Source organism: Suillus discolor (genome assembly GCF_016758755.1).
Source record: "Suillus discolor strain FC423 chromosome Unknown F5147scaffold_114, whole genome shotgun sequence".
Classification (NCBI taxonomy): Eukaryota; Fungi; Basidiomycota; class Agaricomycetes; order Boletales; family Suillaceae; genus Suillus; species Suillus discolor.
The window spans coordinates 35,049-56,520 of NW_024541361.1; the positions used below are offsets into that span (position 1 = coordinate 35,049).

General features: G+C 44.1%; 5 protein-coding genes across 5 annotated transcripts; 4 read left to right on the forward strand and 1 right to left on the reverse strand.

Annotated features, from left to right (window-relative positions):
- Nucleotides 1-1,160: 1,160 nt before the first annotated feature.
- Nucleotides 1,161-3,412, forward strand: F5147DRAFT_780735 (uncharacterized protein; the record flags this gene model as incomplete). Its single annotated transcript, XM_041442501.1, has 5 exons — nt 1,161-1,262; nt 1,312-1,484; nt 2,241-2,403; nt 2,456-3,051; nt 3,100-3,412. 5 exons carry the CDS (start codon nt 1,161-1,163, stop codon nt 3,410-3,412), a joined length of 1,347 nt encoding a protein of 448 aa, XP_041285797.1.
- A 1,767-nt stretch (nt 3,413-5,179) lies between these two features.
- Nucleotides 5,180-5,806, forward strand: F5147DRAFT_658493 (uncharacterized protein; the record flags this gene model as incomplete). Its single annotated transcript, XM_041434448.1, has 2 exons — nt 5,180-5,390; nt 5,589-5,806. The coding sequence occupies 2 exons, from the start codon at nt 5,180-5,182 to the stop codon at nt 5,804-5,806; spliced, it is 429 nt and encodes a 142-aa protein (XP_041285798.1).
- Nucleotides 5,807-11,426: 5,620 nt separating this feature from the next.
- Nucleotides 11,427-12,291, forward strand: F5147DRAFT_788508 (uncharacterized protein; the record flags this gene model as incomplete). The annotated part of the gene is made up of 2 exons (XM_041442990.1): nt 11,427-11,825; nt 11,860-12,291. 2 exons carry the CDS (start codon nt 11,427-11,429, stop codon nt 12,271-12,273), a joined length of 813 nt encoding a protein of 270 aa, XP_041285799.1. The 3' UTR covers nt 12,274-12,291.
- A 6,579-nt stretch (nt 12,292-18,870) lies between these two features.
- Nucleotides 18,871-19,940, reverse strand: F5147DRAFT_748372 (casein kinase I isoform epsilon; the record flags this gene model as incomplete). Its single annotated transcript, XM_041440059.1, has 5 exons — nt 18,871-18,998; nt 19,020-19,334; nt 19,374-19,488; nt 19,542-19,813; nt 19,871-19,940. The coding sequence occupies 5 exons, from the start codon at nt 19,938-19,940 to the stop codon at nt 18,871-18,873; spliced, it is 900 nt and encodes a 299-aa protein (XP_041285800.1).
- A 292-nt stretch (nt 19,941-20,232) lies between these two features.
- On the forward strand, nt 20,233-20,436 carry F5147DRAFT_554472 (uncharacterized protein; the record flags this gene model as incomplete). Its single annotated transcript, XM_041430471.1, has 2 exons — nt 20,233-20,289; nt 20,344-20,436. Coding segments are annotated over 2 exons (150 nt in total), but the record flags the coding sequence as incomplete, so codon positions are not given.
- Between the last annotated feature and the right edge of the window lie 1,036 nt (nt 20,437-21,472).

The following is a 21,472-nucleotide window of genomic DNA, read 5'->3' on the forward strand; positions in this document are numbered from 1 at the left end:
GAAAGGGGGTGAAAGGGTGAAGTGGGGTAAAACTCAAATAGACCTCCGGACACGAGTATAGATTTGGCCCAAGGGGATTGCTACTGAGAATGATTCCTCTAAGTAAAATATGGAGGGGAAACTTAGAAACTGGTAAGAGTAACTGAGGATGGAAGAAGCACACAATGTTGCGCTGATGCGATGCGAGCGCAAGCGAACTGCCGAAGGTGCAATATGATGCGCGACCGAGCGGCCAAAAGTTTGATGGAGCGCGAAGGTGTGGAGAAAAGCCGATGGTTATATGAACGTGCCTTTAGCGGTTATGCAAAAGAGATGCGATGCGATGATAAAGTGGGAGGAGAGTTCTGACGATACATGCGATGAGCGATGCGCGAATGTTTTAGTGCGACCATTAATACAGCACACGATGTAGTTGGCCGAAGGTTTTAGACTTAGAGTCAGAGTGTTGCGTGCAAACAGATGATAGTTTTGATAGCAGGAAAAGAAGATACATGAAAAATTATAAGTCCTAAGTATATATGATAGCGCGCGTAGCACTGTTTGGAACTGAGAAGATAACGGTAATATGTATCAAGGGTCCATAATGCAAGTAACAGAACATAAGGAATATCACTTTGGAAATATGATCAGTCTAATGCGAACGAGATAAAATATGCACCAATGGACAAGCAGAGGACATGGATAGGATGGAGGAAGGATGCACAACGGAACCGACAAAAAGCAGATGCGAACCGAAGCGCACGCATGAGCTGCGGCCGTCGGCCGGCGATAGGAGGGATGTGCACCGTGATAGTGATAGCGTGCACTGCGCTAGGACCTAAGGGACACTGCAAAAATAGCCTCTACGAGGCTACAAGGACTCCAAGTCCTACAACGCATACAGCCATGGTATTGTGATAAGATGCCCTGATGGTGTGCTGCACCGTGTGTTTCCTCGAATATTTACTTATTCTGTGGATTATCCCAAAAAGTGAGTGAGTTCCAATAAGCTTGTTGGGCGCTGCTGTAATATAAATATTAGGATTCTCATTGTGACCATCAAAGACATGGGATCTTGTCTTTGCCCCCACTGCCTGGTGACAAAATCAAAATCTGATCGTGTTGGATTTATGAGAGACATGCGCTCACGAGTTGAAGGTTTTAGGGTCTATTGCTCACAGATGGTACAAGCTGCTCGCGATTTCGTGTACAAGTCTGGGTACGCAGTCGATGGAACCACTGTGGGAAATCTTCTCTCCAGTGAGTCTTGGGTCCCAACTATAGTGAGTATTTTGTGTGCCCTATTTAATCTAGCTGAGATGTGGCATTCAGAATGTCTTTGCACAAAAGCTTGGTCCTTTTGGGTTTGACCCGTTTGGTATGCTAGTTGTTGATTTTATGCACAAGGTCGAGTTGGGGACCTGGAAGGGTCTCTTTACCCATTTAGTTCGCCTTCTATATGCCCTTCCAAAAGGCGCCGAAGCTATAACTAGGCTTAACAAAAGGTAAGATTTTATTATTTGAACATACAGAAAGGTTTAGAACATCATCAGGTTCAGACATGTGCCTACATTTGGCCAAGGTGTTATCCGAAGGTTCTCCAATGATACATCGAGCATGACGAGGTTGGCCGCAAGAGATTTTGAGGACATTTTACAGGTCATTGCACTTTCTATCTGGATATCTTTACTGATGGCATTGCAGTGTGCTATACCTGTTTTCGAAGGACTCCTGCCAACCCCACATGACACAATAGTGCAAACCCTTCTATTCAGGTTTGCTGAATGGCACTCCTATGCAAAGATGTGGCTCCACACAGAATTGACTCTGGATTCTATGTCAAGAGTATTTACCTCCCTCACTCAGCAGCTACAAAAGTTCTGACATCGGGTCTGTGAGGACTATACTACTGTTGAGCTTCCGAGGGAAAGGGCTTCACACCATCGGCAAGAAGCCCGTAATGAAAGCTGGACTACTGATGCACCTTCCTCCTCACCAAAGCGAAGATGATTTAATATGAAAACCTATAAATTTCATGCTCTCGGGGATTATATTCAGTCCATTAAATTTTTTGGAACTACTGACTCATTTACAACACAGATCATATGGTACCAGTTAGTTGTCACTTTAAACTTCAATGCTGAATATGGCTTATAGGGCGAACTGGCCCATAGGGCCATCAAGGCATTTTACCCATTCACTAACAAGTGCAATACAGCCAAGCAACTTTCAAAACATGAACAATGATGATGAAGACTTAGACAGATGCGGGAGTTAGAGAAGGAATCAGTGTTGGCTCCAGTTGGCACTGAAAAACTTCTGCCTCCAGACCCACACCTTCATCACCAACTATCTCACCACCGCAATTCTCCTGTGCATATACACAAACTACTTCAGGACAACAAAGATGATCCAGTGTTTAAGGTGCGTGTTTGTATGGGCCTGCATACTTCAACTAATCAGCTACTCTTACAAGCAATTCATCCCCAAACTCAAGGATCACGTATTGCGTTGCTTATGGGCGCAAGATAGTGATGGCCCCGCTGAATTTTCTAGTGACGACAGAAACAACATTGTCATATGTGACTGTATTTTGTTCTCTGTCAATACACTACGTGTCAACTATACCTCATATGATCTACAATGCGAGCAAGATCTGATTAACCCCCACAACCACGCTGATATCATGCTATTGTCGGGTGATTCCAGATCCTGTTCGACCCATCCCTACTGGTATGCTCGAGTGCGGCACATATTCCATGTCAATGTACTCGACCTACGATCGGGTGGAGTGAATGCACAGAAAACTCAAATGGAGATCTTATTTGTCAGATGGTTTGATCCAGTTCAACACCACCATTCTGGGATTAAAGCAGCTCGTCTCCCCAAAGTTGCCTTTGTACCCGAGATTGATGACTCTGTGTTCGGCTTTGTTGATCCTGCCTCAGTGGTTCGTGGGATACACCTGATCCCAGCATTTGCAGATGGAAGGGTCCAGTCTACACTGCAGCAAAAGTCTGCAGGATGCATATGGAGAGAGGATGACGAATGGACCTCATATTATGTTAACATGTAAGTCCTCATCTGAAATTCGATTCACAATCTTGATTTTGTTCATAGTTTCGTTGATCATGATATGTTCGTTCGTTTTACTAGCACTGGTGTTGGTCACGGACCTTGGAGAGTCGAGCAGAATGAGATAGTTAGCAGGGAAGATGAGGAGAACAAAGTGAGAGAGGACGGTGGTGATGAGGGTGAGGAGAGTAATGACGATGAGGAGACTGATAATGAGGAGGAGACTGACGAGGGGGAGGAGACTGAAAAGGAGGAGGAGACTGACAAGGAGGAGGATAGTGAGGAGGATAGCGAGGAGGAGGAGGATCACATGGAGGGTCTTACTGACAAGGATACTGACGAGGATGTGAATTTTTGAGTCCTGACCGCACAAATCTCAATGTTGATATCTTCCTTCTTTTCATTAGCACACTGATAAGCTATTTTCAAGTCATAGAGACAATATAATACCATTATTCATATCGTTCAATGTTGCCATGGCACTGGGGCTCCCATCTGCTCGTGTTACAAGTATGACAAAATGATTTGCCTTTACAATCCTTAGATACGAAATGAGATAAGTCCAGTCTGGCAGTCTATGTTCTATAGTGTAAGAAGAAATTTGCTTGTATGTTTCCAGTGCGCTGGAATGCTCACTAAATATTTTCGTCCATTGCCGAGACCAGCCAATGCTCTGGTCATATTATTTAATGTTCATGCTATTAGCTAGCACGTGGTTCGATCATGACAAAATGACTGTCCCTTGCAAGTCATGGATATAGAATGAGAGAAGTGTAGTCTACGAGTTTGTGTTCTATAATGTAAAACATAATTTACTGGATGTGCTCTTAGCTTTACAATGCTATGTACACCTATGCCTTGATGACGATGTTATGTAATCAACATCAGGTCATAGCGAGCTACCCTCTATTCAGTAATGAATGCAAAATTTTGATGTATGGCCTCAACTCACAAATAATTAAATACCAAAAAAATGGACTGTATCAGTAGTCTGTAGAAGAGTTCATATGCGTAATTTGAAGAGCCTTGGCAGAGTTTTGCGTTTTGCAGAAAATTAACACTGGTCAAAATCAGGCTCAATTTTGCACATCAGACAATGATTGACATGTTGCACATTCACACAAATACAAAATTTAAGAAAAAAAAACATATACATAAACTAAAACACTCCTACTACCTATTCTACCCCCTCAATTGGTGTTTTGAAGAGGTGTGTATGAATGAGACAGTTGTGCAAATCACGGTGAGCATGAATGTGACAGATGTGTGACATCCCCGGGCTCATATTGGTTCATTTTTACACAACTTGCCATACAAACTATCAATCATATATCATACTCAGTGCCAGATGCACAGACAACATCACTCTAATCATCTAGAAGTACTACATTAATAAACCTACACTTTCACTCATTATATTATGCTGAAATCAGCATTGTACTGCAAGGATGGTCTCAAGGCAGAGACACATGAGTTACGGATCCAGGAAGCCATCACTGCACTTCACGAAAAGAAGTACACCAGTGTTGCAATGGCCTGCCGTGAACTTGGTCTCACTGACTTTTACCACACCGTCAACCGGTGTTTTCTTGGCAAGACTAAACCTTGTGTTAAAGCTCACATGCAACAACAGCTTCTCAACCACACTCAGGAAAATGCGCTTCGGAACTGGATCTAGTGATGTGCAAGGCCTGGCTTGAAGCCCTGGGCCAGCCCAAGCTGGGCCCAGCCCAGGCCTAAGTCACAGCCTGAGCAGGGCTTAGGCCTGGGCTTGGATTTAGAAAAGCCTAAGCCAGCGGCCCAAGCTGCGGCTTTGGTACATAGAGATATGACACCTTGTCACGTCGGTGGTCATGCAGGACACTTTGAATCCTCGTTAATGATCAACATATGAGTGTTTGCCTGTGTACAGGCTCTATAGTGCTGTATTCACTTCTCACCAAATTTACAGTGCTTGTCCTCTGTGTTCACATTACTAGTATGCATATTGACATGATATCTATATTCAAGTGCCTTTTTTTCAGACTTTTGTGCTACTGATTGTCCATCTCCTCTCTCTCATTCTTGTTCTCCTCCTTGTCTTTCCTTCTCCTGCTCTCGTCCATCGTCCATATTCGTCTGAGCCATGTCAGCAGTTGCTGACATGTGCTGGGCGTTTGTATATGGTGTTTGTGGTGTTGCTCATGGCTCAGGCTTCAAATCTGGTAAGCCTAAGCCTCCCCAGGCCGAGCCTAAGCCAGGCCAGAACATCACTAACTGGATCAAGTGGCTTAAGGCTACTGGAATACCACTGTCAAAATGTACCATTGCTCCTAAGGTTGAATCACTGTGTGGACGTAAGCCATCACAATGCTAGGTGGAATGTTTCATTCGACGAAATCCTGACTGCACTCTTCTCCGACCTTCTGGACTTGATTCAAAGTGTGCACAATAATTCAACTTCACAATTGTCAACAAGCACTTCAAAAACATCTAGCACATATTCAACAACGATGACATCCCTCTCTGCAACATCTTTAACTTTGACAAAATAGGTATTCAGCTTGGTGGTGGTCGCAAAACCAATGGCGAGCTCTTTTTCTTTGCACAGGGAGACAAGAGCAAGTACAAACACAAAAGCGATGATCTTGAACTCGTCACAATTCTTGAAACTGTCTGCACTAATGGAACAGCTACTGTGAAGCCCTGTTTCATATTCTCAGGCACATACCACAGCTCAGAGTGGTATGATGCACCTGACGGAGTCCTGTGATTAATCTTGGTATTGTTTGTTGTCCTTTGCTCACAGCTACATGTGCTTCTAGGATTGCAACCACCGACAATGGCTGGACTACTGACACTGTGTGTGTTGAATGGTTTACAAAAACTTTATTCGTGATGCCAAGGCACATGCAGACACATCGAAGCCAATAGTCCTTATCTACGATGGACACGGGTCCCACAACACAGTTGAGTTGATCGACATGGCACTTGCAAACAACATCACACTGTACCTCCTCCCACCTCACATAACACACTGTCTGCAGCCATGTGATGTTGGGGCCTTTGGACCTCTCAAGCAGGCCTGGTACAGTCATTGTGACACGATCTATGAAAAAACAGGTCAGCACATGCAAGCAAGTGACGTTGTACGGGAATATCTGGGTGCATGGGACGAGTCCTTCAAGGAATCAACTATTCAAAAAGCATGGTTGAAGTCAGGGATCAGTTTTGATGAGAATGGCTGACCGAAATGCACACCAGAGATCTTTACAGCTAACAACTTCACCCCAAGTGTATCCTTGTCAACACAGCTGAACCTTCCAGAGGGATATCCCATTGACCAGACTAATCCCTCATCATCTGAAGCTGGATCCGACGATGGAGGTTTAACTGACTCTGATCATTCTGATTCACATCCACTCACAACACGCCATTTGAAATGTATCCTGGTACATGAACATGAAGCCAAACTCGAGCCTCTCCCCCCACTCAACAGTTACCCTCTCTCGGACTCCGAAAATGATGGTGACATAAGTGAGACTGATGGAGTTATGATCACTGGGTGCAGGATCCATCTTTTCTGCCGGAAAAACAGTAAACTTTTTGAAAGAAAAAGTCAAAATTTATCTTTGATTTAGTCTGCCTAAAAATTATGAAACAAGATCATAATTTTCTTCAAAATTTCCAATGTAACAAAGTGTAAACAAATTAAAATTTGGCATTTTCAATTTCTTCATGATATATTGGATGACAATTTTAGAATAATGTTCACCTTTGTTGCTGAACAAAATACTATAAAAATTTAGAAGCAACACGGGGTATGATTTGTTTTGAAAAAGTATATCAGACAAATTAAATGGAGAAATCAAAACATTTTTTATCATTTGTTTTGTGGAAAAAAGTGGACAAAATCAGGACCACATAATCATTTAAATTTTTCCTAACATTGTCTGATGAAAAAATCAAAACAAGATTGTGACCTTCTGTCACAATAAATGTCATGTTTTATTAATGGTGATATGGGGGACAAATTGAAAGGCAAATTTCAACACTTGTCTCAGATTTAGACATGAGAAAAACCAAAATAAAATTGAACAGAACAAATCATGAACTTGGTTTCTGATATGTCCAGAGTTTGTTTGCAATACAAAATAAGGAAAAATTAAAACAAATATCAGGAATAGAGGGCCTGTGAATAATGAATGGTCCACAAACTTATGATTTGTCCAATGTCCAAGTTCAATGTCCAATGTCTGAGTGCAATATCCAGTGTCCCACATCAATGTCCGAGTGCAAGGCCCAATGTCTGAATCCAATGTCCAATGTCCCAGGTCAATGTCCAAGTGCAATCTCTAATGTCTGAATCTAATGTCCAATGTCTGAGTTTAATGTCCAGTGTCCCATGTCAATGTCCAAGTGCAATGCCCAATGTCTGAACCCAATGTCCAATGTCTAAAGTCAATGTCCAAGTGCAATGTCCAATGTCCAAGTTCAATGCGCAAATCCAATGTCCAATGTTTGCAATCAATGTCTGAGTGCAAAGTTCAATGTCCGAGTTCAATGTCCAATGTCCAAATCCAATGTCCAATGTCTGCAATCAATGTCTGAGTGAAAAGTTCAATGTCCAAGTTCAATGTCCAATATTCCATGTTAATGTCCAATGTCTGAGTTCAATGTTCAATGTTCAATGTTCAATGTCCGAGTTCAATCTCCCATGTCCAAGTTTAACATCCAATGTCTGAGTTCAATGTTCAATGTCCAAGTCCAATGTCCAATGTCCAATGTCCAATGTCTCCAATCAATGTCTGGGTGCAAAGTTCAATGTCTGAGTTCAATGTCCAAGTTCAATGTCCAATGTCCAGTGTCCCAGGTCAATGTCCAAATCCAATGTCAGAGTGCAATTTTCAATGTCTGAGTGTAATGGCTAATGTCCAAGTTCAATGTGCAATGCCCAAGTTCAATGTTCAATGTCCAAGTTCAATGTCCAAATCCAATGTCCAATGTCCTAATTCGATGTTCAATGTCCAAGTTCAATTTCCAATATCTTCCATCAATGTCTGAGTGCAATGTTCAATGTTTGAGTTCAATGTCCAGTGTCCCATGTCAATGTCCAAGTCCAATGTCCAATGTCTGAGTTCAATGTCTGAGTGCAATGTTCAATATCCAAGTTCAATGTTCAGTATCCCATATCAATGTCCAGTGTCTCATGTCAATGTGTGAGTGCAAATTGTCACCCAATATATTATGAAGAAATTGAAAATGCCAAATTTTAATTTGTTTACACTTTGTTACATTGTAAATTTTGAAGAAAATTATGATCTTGTTTCATAATTTTTAGGCAGACTAAATCAAAGATAAATTTTGACTTTTTCTTTCAAAAAGTTTACTGTTTTTCCGGCAGAAAAGATAGATCCCGCACCCAGTGTACCACTGTTGTGGTTGTCGCTGTTAGAACTATCCAAGTGGCACACAACCTTGTGTCATAACAAAAGATTAAAGTCTTATTCACACATCACCCATCTGTGACGCCAGATAACTGATCGTACCTATCTTCAACGTTACCGAAGATCTGTAGAAGAAACCCCCGATTGTACCAGCCTGACCAGTCACAAGAATATAAGAACTGCTGTCACAGTAGAAGACTTCCTGCAGGAATCACTACGAAGATCTGAAGATAACTATCTCCAATATGGCAACTTCCCGAAACACCATGGCCACCTCCCACCTTATGGGAAAGGAGACTCGTATCTACTTAAATGAGAAAAGATGCTTTGTATGCCACACCATTGGCCACAAAGTCACGGGCTGCCCACAATGGCCCAGAACCCCGCGGAGAAAGATGATTGAAGAAGAACTCCGAGTAAACTCTCTCAAAGAGACTGGAGCAAGGAAAGAACTATGGGTGAATGCCACCCTGATGACCAGAATGAGAAACACCCCCATCACGACATCTATGATTGTTGACTCAGGGGCATGCGAGTCCTTTGTGAACCAGGACTTCATCACACAGCACATAATCTTGTCGCACCAGCTAGAGAAGCCATTGACGCTCTCGAATGCTGATGGATCCAGCTTTGAAAAGAAGCCGATAGCAAGGTGTTGCATCCTCACCTTCCAGATAGACGAACAGGTAACCACGGAACAGTTTTACCTCACAGAACTTGGTCCGAAGGACAAGTTCTTGCTTGGACAACCCTGGCTTACAAGCCACAACCCTATCATCAACTGGATGAATGGCACGGTGACTCTTAAGAGCACCGCAGATTCCTGAAAGAAGGAAAAGGAGATTGACTCTGACTGGAAGAAGAATGGCAAGACATCCCTCTTCCAGAAAGAAGAAAAGAAGGGCGCTCAGAAGAAAAGGAAACAGTCCGTTTCCTCAAACACCCCCCATGCCTTCTCTAGTGGCCTCGCTTCTATGAGCTTGGCACCAATGACCCAGATCATACCGCTTCCTGAAGAACCGCAGAATGGGAACCAGTCATCCATTAAACTCCCGACACCTGCACCATGATCAATGATGATCATGAAGAAAGATTCACTGCCTCATATTGACCTTGCGGCATGACAATTCGAACAGAATAGACCAGCCACTGATCTGGAGACAACTCAGAAGAAAATTTTTAGAGCAGCTCTAATAACTGACTATGTTATCCCGGAAAGCCATATAAAGACAAAGATTGCACCGGCTGTTCAGTCGATGAAAGAAGAAACCCCCGCACCTGCACAACATGTATTCTTGGTGGAGCCTGCGCAAGTCCTCAGAAAAGGACGCGCCATGATGACCGAAGAACCACCTATCGCAAAGGCACCTAGACTGGCCCCTGAACCAGAGAAAACTCAGATGAACCCTAGATTTGAATTTTCCAGAGAACCAATATCTGTTCTCAGAAAAGGAAGAGCCGTGTTGACGGCAGAACCACCTGAAGCCAAGAAACTCAGGTTTTATGAAAGCCTGGCTGATGATACTGACACAGCCAATGAAAATCCCATTCTGAATTCCCTGAATTTCTCCATGCCTTCCGCGGTGATTCCCACCGACAATCACGATGATGCAATGATGCAATACTAGGAACCTGCACAGTCATCTGATTCTGACTTCGACATGTTTATAGAATGTGTTCGCATTATATGCAAGGCTCATCGCCTGAAAGATCTGAAAGAGAATGACCCCGACGAGTTTGCTCGTCTAGTTAAGAAGGAAGAAGAAGACACCGGACCCAGTTTTATCCGGTTTACAGATATGGAATCTGATGATGAAGAAAAAAGCAATGGAGCAATGATGCTCGCTTCTGAACCCCAGGTGTTCGCTACGCCTAACCCTGCTTTCAACCCCATAGAAGATATATGGTTGGATTTAGAAGAACCATCGATGCACACCTGGCACATGGTTGATGAAGAAGGAAACAACATCAAATATGAAGGCCCTGATGATGGCCTAGATTTTTAGACAGAAGATTAGTCATGGTAGACTAAACGGCTTATTGAGGGGGTAAAATCCCTGATTTATTCTCGTTTCATGCATGACACCCCCACCACGATACCATTTCCCAACTACTTCTCTGACGACCCTCGATGACCAACTCCAACTACGATCCTCCGGCATGAGGTTAAACTGCAGATGACTCCGGCATGAGTATAAACTGCACGATCATCCGGAAAGACGTAAAACTACGATTGTCTGAGATGACATAAAACTAGGAGAAAGGACGAACTCCCCAAAAAGCCTTCTAAAGGCCCTGGAACCCCTTATCCACAATCCTTCGACAATCCACGTGAATAATATTCAACAAAGATTAAGAAGACCCCTCCTCGCAAGACAACCCCAAAAAACTCCTGCAAGCCTTGGCACCTACGCCTGGACCCCCAGAACCTTCGATGACCAATGAAGATCATATCAAACAAAAGATCAAGAAGAAGAACCAGAGAAAGAACAAACCCTTGGAAACTCCTGCAAGCCCATGGATCTCTTATCCACGATCCTCCGGAACGAGGCTAAACTATCATGAGACGAACTCCACGGAAACTCCTGCAAGCCCATAGAACCCTCTAGAATGAACTTCGACTCTGATAACAAAAGATCGAAGAAGACTGTACCATCATGGCAATAATTATCACCCTCTGATGATGATGACAAACCCTGAAACCTTAGATTGACGACAACCAACAAAGGATAAAGGAAGATCGTACCTATCACAGCACCTCCCCTCTGATAGCGTAGAACTGCACCTTGTATTCCGATAACAAGAAGATCTCAGCCTCTTGGCTAGATAAGACGATAGAAGAATCATCAAAAGATAAGTCAAGAATTGAAGCGGAGCTTGAAACGACACAAAGGACCATATAAACCTGCCTATGCACATCTGAATTCCCCAGAACCTCCCACCATCATGGCAACCTCTACTGAAGAAGAAACTATCAAAATTGCACTGAAGGACTCCAACTACGGACACATCCTCAGAACAATTGAGAACAACACACTCAGCAAAACCGCAATTCTCACCCCCATGTACTCCCAAGAGATCGACAACATCCTTGGTGAGCAAGACACCAGACTCGGTGCAGGGACATCCCTTGCTGTCTACATTATCCGTACCACGAAGCTACTGGAAGACGTAGCTAACCGTGATGACCTCAATGAAAGCACAAAGAAACTTGCCGTGCTTCATTTACAGACAAGGATTCGCGTACTCGTGCTTCACCTCCTTCTGCTCAACTTCCCCGACATCGCGAACCTAGCTGTTCAGACACTCAAGGCAAGGCCTCCTAATGAAGAAAGATCCAGACCGGTGCACCCACTGAGATGAAAGGCGGCCACCATAGATCGTACCTGCACTATGCTTTGTAGATGTTGCGGAGGATATGGACACACATTTAGAAAGTGTCCAGATTATGTTTGTTGCATCTGCAATGAACTCAGACCTGACCACCTGTCGGTCCACTGCCCTCAACTCCATGGTGTTAAGACCATGCACAAAGGGTAGGACTGATTCCGAAGGGCTTGGCTTCAGCTCGTGCACTGTGCCCCTTACCCAAGTATGTGCCCTTAATTCAGATGACATCCAGAGGAAGTCCATAGGACTTCCGAAGGAGCGCAGGAGAGTCCGGAAGGACTGTCCGGATCCGGATGAGTGCGAGAAACTTCCGGAGGGGTGCGGGAAAAATCTGGAGGAACTTCCAGAAATTACTATGAGGTTTTGTCCTGGTACAGATATGTGTAATGGCTACTCAGGATGAATCCTGAATAGAATGGAGACAGAGGAAAGGCTGCAGGGACAAAGTCTGAAGCAGAATAGGTCCGGAGGACTGCAGGACAGTTCTGGAGGAACTTCTAGAAACTCAGAGGAATGGAGGAGCAGAGGAGCAGAGGAGCAGAGAAGCAGAGCTCTGACCTAGGGAATTCCTCCCTAGGCCTGAGATGGATATTGACTAAGTCGGAGGACTAGAACTAGTATGAGGTCTTAGTGTGAGGTCTAGTGCGAGGACTAATATGTGTAATATTCAGACTAAGAAAATACAGGAGTTTCTACAGGGTTTATATACTAGGGAGGACATAATGGAGAATCAGTCAGTGTAGTGCAAGGCTATGTGAGGCTATGGACGGAGCATGTGGAATGCCTAGCACTAGTGCATCGGAACTTAATAAAATGAAGACAGAAATGAATCAGGTACAGAAAATAAAGCACAGTTGGTTATAGAGATAACTGGATGTCCGGAAACAGGTGATTACCATAAGGGGATGAGCACTTATTTAAGGTTTGGGTTCGGATATGAAGCATAGGTCAGATCCGGAGATCCTGGGAAGTGGATATGAGATCAGCTGTCCGGATATTGGATCTGGATGTATGGATATGCAAAGGTACAGGGATTCAGGCGTATAGACATCTGGACAGATAAAGGACATGGACAGGGGGTCCGGAGGTCTGGATGAGGCGTGGGAACTTTGTCGGATGTAGGTCCAGAATACGGGATATGACACATGGACACATCATACTTCAAGAGTTTAGAGATGAAGAGAAGTTTTTTGAAGCTCTCTTAGATTGGGAGCACAACCATAAAGCGCTCGCAGACCTCACACTTAGATATACAGCACCGCCTTTGCCTGAACCAAAAACTCCCCTTGTACCAGCCATCTCCACGTCCACGACACCGGTGCCACCTACCCTGACAATGGAAGCTGAAGCTTAGAACAAAGGATATCAAAGTCGGTGACTTTGACGGTAGTAATGGGGTAATGTTACAGTAACATGGCATGAATCCCCTGCCACCACCAGCCCTCTGCCACCTCGCATGGCTATAGACGATACCAGGGTCTCACCAGCCCTATAACAATAGATGATGAACAGATGACGAGAGATGATAAGCGGCAACTGCCGGCTTAGATAAGCGGTCTGGACCGCATATGACGACACATGACAACATAGGTCTAGAAGACCTATTTATGTTATCAAGATAGAAGACAAGCCTCATGTTACCTCATGTACTGATAGAAGGATGCCTCATGGATCCTATCTATGATAGAAGCCTGCCTCATGGATGCTATCTCTGACTCATGTAGATAAGCAGATTAGAACCCAGCTTCAAGCTGAGCTTAGACACGATAGAGTAGCCTTATATAAGGTCAAAGATTAAAGTAGATGTTCCTTACTTGAATCTTACTTGGTTTTCCCTTGAACTCCTTGTCCTGCTAAAGCTACCTGCTCGACATTGACTCATACCTACAGAGACACCTCTCTCTGTCTGTAACTCTGCTATCATCTCAGCGTAACCCCTCATGCCTACACGAGCTACGTTCGAGTACGCAACCTTTGCTTGTCTGTAAAGGCCGACGACTCTCAGCACTCGGTACCGCTGTCGTGGTTGTCGCTGTTAGAACTATCCAAGTGGCACACGACCTTGTGTCGTAACACGTTTCAGAGCTCGACTCACTGAAACAAGCCTCTTGTGTCTGAGATACTCCAAAAATCATCATTCAACACATAGATATTGACGATCAACATTGATTGCGAGTTGAGATGGGTCCACAGGACAAAGTACGTGAAAATTCTCACACAATGTTTCGGAAGCTAAATTGAAGTAGCTGTATTGCAGTATTGATAGCGCTTGCAAGTATCGAGCAGAGCAAGCAGAGATCAAACGAAAAATGAAGGAGTTTCAAAGCTGTAGACCCATGGAGATGGGGCATAGACCAATGGAGACAGGTGTGAGAGTGAATGTCGCAGAGGGAACAGATGTTGTTGAACAGCTGATGAAAAAATGGCTGCATGCGGTGTTGAAGAAGTTGGGCTGGAAGCGGGAGGGATAATGTGGTGCGTATCTGCATCTTTTCTCACTTCACAATTAATATTAATATTTACGAGCTAGATATAAAGATCAAACCTGTGTTATAGATGTGCAGCAGTAGTGGTACTGCACACTGCCTGTAGATACAAAGTTAATTCATGTATTAGTATAAATCCCCCCCCCCAAAAAAAAAAAAAAAGCCTACTTGATTGAAATGAAATTGAACTTATGAATGATTTCTACGACTTTGCCCCTGCCTTCCCATGCCTGCAGAAGTAGTAGCAGTCATAGTCGTGATGACACTCGGGCCTGCACCCAAACACCGGCACCAGCTTGCCAGTGATTTCTACGACTTCGCCCCTGCCTGCACTTAATCCCATGTCCGCAGTAGCAGCTTACTGATGATTTCTACAACTTCGTCCCTGCCTGCACCTAATCCCATGCCCACAGTAGCAGTTGCAGTTGCAGTTGTAGTTGCAGTGACACTTGGGCCTGCACCCAAACCGAACTTGCACCAGCATACCAATGATTTCTACAACTTTGTCCCTGCCTGCACCTAATCCCATGCCCACAGTAGCAGTTGTGGTTGTGGTTGTAGTTGCAGTGACACTTGGGCCTGCATCCAAACCGAACTTACACCAGCACCAGCACGCTTGCAGCAGTGGCAGTGTATCTCAATATCATGAAAATCAACTCAGATACCAAGGGAAGGTTAGAACCAAGCCCAATACCTAGCTCAAAGTCAGTACATCTCAGTGTGTCCTTCAAGCACTCACCAATATTCAGAACCACCACAAAGACCAAGTGAAGAGTTGAGTTGTAGACACTCTCCAAACAGGTTAGACCAGATGAAAGGCAGATGGTGAAGGAAGGTAGTATAGCACACAATTGACACAGAAGTATAGCAAGATGCCAGGTAGCCGGAACAAGTCAGGATAGTAAACAAGGAATGAAAAAAAATCTGTGAAAAATGTGTAAGGAAGAAAAACATCAGAAGTCATAGGTGGTAGGAACATCATCAATGTCATCGCATTCTTCCTCTGCGATAGCTCTGAGAAGAGTGTCACATACATCACCTGTGATTTTGCTGCTGGAAAATGTCAAGAGATTGTTAGTCTCATCTCCTTCACCCAAAATCTTGTACTCCATATCTTTTTGTGATGCTGCCCAACCTTTCATAAAGTTGAGTCATTCTTTTTTCAGGAGGAACTTTACCATCTGCAGGGCCTCCATCAGGACCGGGCTCATGCGATTACGTTTCTTCGTGTCAGTTTCACCACTGGACAAAAATACTCGCTCACATGGAACAGCAGAGGCCTGTATTGGGAGATGGTCCATCACAATGCCATAAAGTGTCGGAAATAAGGTCTGTGAGACCTGGTCAACACCTCATGGTCAATGATGATGATTTAACTTGCAGAGATAAGAGACACTCATCGCCCAGAATCCAAGTATATCTGTTCCCTTAGGGCTGAGATTAGCCATGATGTAGGCCTCAAATTCTTGTTCGACCGTCTGGGTGTTAAAAGGTGTGAGCCTAGCATGCATGGTTGTTGCTGAGGTGCTGCTTCATTAGCTGGAGACTCTGCAGATGCTGAGCCGTTTGTAATTCACTTTTGATACATCTGTAAGTGATAACATCAGTTTAAAGTTATTATTGGTTTGATAGATGTACCAGAGCAATTATATGTTTCTCCACATCTGCAAGTGTTTGTGCCTCCCAATGACTCCGGACCCACAACATTCGGATTGCAGGATCAACAACTATAAATGCAATCATGAGCAACCAAACATTACTGAAGGATACTGGACTCATACATACTGACTGCATAGGCTTTTGTGGTGCCCATCTTTTCATCATACTTATCTGCCCAAGTCAAACCTATCTGAACAAGAGGTTCACAGTGTGGGACATGTCGAGCTAAAAACTTCCACCGCTCAATCAATGTTTCGAATGCTGGAAATGCACCACTCAGGCAGGGAGTGCATTTGCCCGACATGCATTGTTGGGCACCATGGGGCACCTAGTATAAAATAATAAAATGGAACATGAATTTTGAATATGACAGAACTAACCTCTAGGATTACTTCGACATCCTGTAGGAACTGCCACTCCATCGAATTTAATTTGAACTTGCTGATGGAGCGTTGAGTGGGAGAGTCAAAGAATAGATCTATTGCCTGGGCTACAATTAGTGCATGGCAGATATTTAGTGAGGGGTACCTCACCTGGCGAAGGGTTCATAAACAGTTGAGCATGATATAAACCAAATCTCAACGGGTTGCCTCATCAAGCAGGAGTTCGAAAACAAGGAGCTGCAGTTTCTCACCCATTTCATCTAGGAACCACTTCTTCTTGTTACCTGTGATGATGGTGTCCCTGAAAGAATTGTGTTGCTGGTTTGATGCATGAAGCATGTGCACAATGTCTCTAGCTCTGCTGAGAGCTTTCCCTGTCACAGCTTTGACATACTCTGTCTTGATGACAGTGCGATTGCCAATTACCCAATGTTTCATCCACGAGCAAAAAGTCAGCTTTGTGGTAATTGTTGATAATATGCTTCACACATATATTGATGATATGAGGGAAGCAAGGTATTCTGCAGTCAGATTGGATGAAAATCAATCCCACGAGAATCCAGTTTTTGCGAAAGCTCTCGCATGGCAACCTGATTGTTTCGTAGCATTGTCCAAAGTGAAATGACCAGTCTAATCAAAGTCAGAGCATATTACATGGTACACTCAAACACTGACCTTTTTGGTCACACTGGCACAATCGAGGAGATGCAAGATTACTGATGCTAGCAAATCACCTGTGTGACTCCCTGGAATATGGTGGAAGCCTATCAGTGCTGCCCTCAAGACGAGTGCTGAACTGTGACCTGCCCTAGCGATCCAGTGGGCAGTCATGGCCATGAATGGGCGAAGGTTGGAATCTGACCAGAGGTCAGATGTGAATAAACCTTTCCTTGGGTGGTTTGAAGATATAAGATATTTTGTAGAGCTCTTGACAATGGTAGACCTACTGCAAGGTCCCTCTTCAAGGCATTGAAGTACTCATGGAAAGCATCAATGATCAACTCACGAGTTTTGGTGCGATGGAATATATCAGTCTCATTTACTGATGGCCGCAGAAGACGAATTAGGCAGCAAAATTCTGGGCATTCAATGATATTGATTGCCTGAAGAAAATTACTAACCATAGCGTGTAGAAAGTGCACATCAACTCACCTGGTCATCAGCAATAATGAATTTGATGATGTGTTTATGCATCTCATTGAGAGTAAACACAGGCAATATATCGTCTGGAGTCGACAGGCTGGTTCCAGGGAGTGAGCCAGGACTAGAGGAGTACCGAGTGACTCTAATGTGCAAGCCGGATCTTTCAGCCTTTGACGCATGATCATGATTGACCAGCCTTCATCCAAAAAAGTCTTCAGTCGTGATGACTTATGGAGGACATGCCAGTGCTGATGCTCTGCCTCCTCCAGGTAAATGTCGGTGTGTTTGGTGAGGGCATGTACACGACAAGTTGAGGTGCTTGTACTAGGAATGTATGATGTAACATGGTAAGTAACATCAAGGTCGTGGCTTTTTCTGGCGAAGAATGTTAGAAAGAATGATAGAATGCAGACACAATACTCACTCGCAGGCTTTGCAGATATTGGAATGAGTCGTAGGGCCCTGTCTGAAGAAGAAATGTATATTGGCAGAGGATTTAGGTGGTTTTGCTTGTCCACCAGTGGCAAGAGGGTCAGTGATAGCAGTATTCATAGCAGTCTTAAGTGGGCTGTTGCCTGCTGCAGGCCTAACTGCGGATGCAGGTGAGTTGACCACATCATCTTCCTCATCCCCAGAGATGTTCTCAAGGTAGAAGGATTTCGCTTCATCTCCATCGTTTTGTCTGAATCGGAGAGGAGGCTGACGATGCCTTTGAGGATTGCAAAAAACATTCACATTCACTGCAGCAGCAATGGGAGCAACAGTGATAGGAGCAACAGCAATGGGAGCACCAGCAGGAGTGGGAGCACCAATAAAAACAGGAGTAACAGAAGCAGCAATGGGAATGGGAGCAATGAGAGTAGTAGCAGTGGCTTTGGTAGCAAGCCGGGAAGTGTTCTTCCATTGAGGAGGCATGTTGTTGTTGGTGGTTGGTGGACCATGGTGATAGCAATATATATTTGCCTGGGGAAACCCCAGAACATGCTGAGGCTATAGCATGTTGACATTGAGGGCACTACATGGGAGTTGAAGAAATCATATTACATAATACCAAGTATTACCATCATCATGCATAGGTGCTGGCAGCTGTGTTATATTGTATAGTATATGCATACAGTGTTTGTACAGAAAATATGTAATTCCACACTGTGCACATGTGTAAATATAGTAACTGGAAGTCCTTGAGTTAGAATTTCAAAGCTAAATCTAGGGGAGTGTAGTCTTTTTCCGGTGTGGAGTAGAAGTAGTTGCATGCAGGGAGGGGCCGTTACATGGACGTAAACTTGCAATCATATTAATTCATATGAAGCAGGAGCATAAACAGACTACTCACACACGAGTTGATCTGCAAAGCGGTGGGCATGGAGGCACTGCCTCAATTACCCAGGGTTCATTGGATAATGGAGGGGAATATATAAGAGGTACATCAGGCTGGTTGAAATCCAGCAAGCACACAGCTGGTGCAGGTGACATAGAACTAAGCACATGAAGTAATGAATGAAGGTGGTTATAATTGAGATTCTCTGAGAATGCAAGAGAGCGCGTGTAAATGAAGATTGTTGCGAACTTGACAGGAATTCCACAACATAAATCTTCAATGGTAGTGTTCACCTTGCACTCGAGTATCAAAGAGCTGGAGAGTTTCTCTTCATCACTGGTTAACCACGGAAGGGAGCCCTGCAAAAAGTATATCAACATGTATGTAAGTGACTCAAGGTTGTCACGATGACCCGGTTCCACTCCCAAGTGATTATTGATCGATGCAAAAGCAGAAGTGCCAGTGAGACATTGACCTTGGTGAAATGGAATATGGACACTGGTTTATGTGTTACAGAATTCCTTTGCAATGCCAAAATCAATAATGAAGGCAGTGTCCCTCAAATCACCAAGCCCCACTACAACATTCTGTGGTTTTATATCACCGTGAATATACTTGAGATGTGAGAGCTGGGGAAGTGGGTCAGTGATCTGCATGTGCAACAACCCACACACCAACTGACCAGCTGGTCTCCTAGATTAACAATGATATCAAGGCTGAATTTTTGGTTGTGAGTAAGGAATAGACTGTATAGTGATGGTCCAAGGAGGTCGAGAACCAGAGTGTGATACGTCGACTCCCTACCAAACCAAAGGACACGGGGAATACCAACACCACCTTCAATGTGTTTCAAAATTTTGTATTCATGCTGGATGGAAGATGAGTTGCTGATGGGTTTGAGTTTGATGGCAACTGCATCATCCTTGATGATGTTCTGTGCACGATACACGACAGCTAAATGGAGTCCAAATGTTGAATTATCATGTAGCCGGCAATATGTGCATCACATACCATATGAACCAGATCCCAAGACATCTCCTAACCTAAATCTTTCATCAACTCGAACAGGGACCTTATCCATGGTGTATACAATAACCAAAGAGTCAAAGAATCTAGCCAACACTGAGAGACAATAAGAAAAGTTTAACTCAACTGCCGCATGTGTATTGCTTGGACTGGCTGAAGCTGGCTTGAAGTGGTTCAAGCTGTGGTTCATCCATTTTTGGCTTGTAAATGTTGTAACTGGTTCACATGGCTAATGAGTCGGACCGAGTCTGTAATTGGTGGCTTGGCTCACAGGGATCACTGAACTTCTGACATAGCCGTAAATACCGAAACGGAGCAGGCCATAGCCAAGCTGCGGCATTACTAGTCAGTGCTGGACTTTCACAAGGGTCAGATGGTGGGGTTCATGGGCAGAGAATGAGAATGTGAGTCTCAGACTGACTCAAGCTTTTCTGTTTCTGACAATGAATGAATTTTAGTGCAATACACTGATCCTGTATCTCCTTGATGAGCTCTCCACCTATAAAAATGACCATAGTGATGCCCTCTGTCTAATACAGCATGAAGCTGATGCATTTCTGCTTGAAGAGCACTTGCTTTTCAAGCCTGTTTGCATCCAGGACCTGCAGTCAATGTATAAATGCATCTCAGCTGATGTTATAGGTTTGCAGAGTGACCTATGCACCCTTGCAGCCACACTCTACAATGGGCAACTAACTAACCTGCCCAACTCACCCAGCAGCACAGGCATGTGCAATGCTCCACACTCATTAACTCTGCTGTCTAACCCAGGCAACCCCTGTATCATTCATCACTCATTCCAGCCACCTAGCTCTGAGTCTTAGCCATACTGCCCTGCTATTCTCTCCTCCACTCTCTCACAGCCCTCTGCACTCACTTAAATCACAGACAGCAGCATCATTCAAGTTGGTTCCCTCTCACTAGTATTACCTGAGAATGGACTTGTCATCCCTGATGTCACAATATGACACTCTGATGGGACCCACACCCCCAGAGCTGCCTCTTGGAGACAGATTATGAAGCACCAGATGGATGGTGACCCTAAGCATGGATTGCTACTTCCACTTTGAGATTGGCTGCCTGAGTGGATCTGTGGGAAGAACAAGAAATTTTTTGCAATGAAGTATTACTAGTGCTTGGTGATTGCACTGGAGTTTCTTGACCGGTGTGAAGAAGTAATAGTAGCAGGCTAGCAAGAAAGCTAGAGCACTAATAAATCCAAATGAGTGTGGATGTACTGTCTCGACCCAAGAAGATTGCTATGAAGCACTTCCTTCAAGTAAAATGTGAAGGGAGCAAATGCGGTGTGTGTGAGGAATGATAGCTAGATGAGAAGGGGTGAAAGGGGGAGAAAGGGTGAAGTGGGGTAAAACTCAAATAGACCTCTGGATGCGAGTATAGATTCGGCCCAAAGGGATTGCTACTGAGAACGATTCCTCTAAGTAAAAATATGGAGGGGAAACTTTGAACTGGTAAGAGTAACTGAAAATGGAAGAGCGCGTGACGTTGCGCTTGAAGCGATGCGAGCGCAAGCGAGCCGCCGAAGGTGCGATACGATGTGCGACCGAACAGCTGAAAGTTTGATGG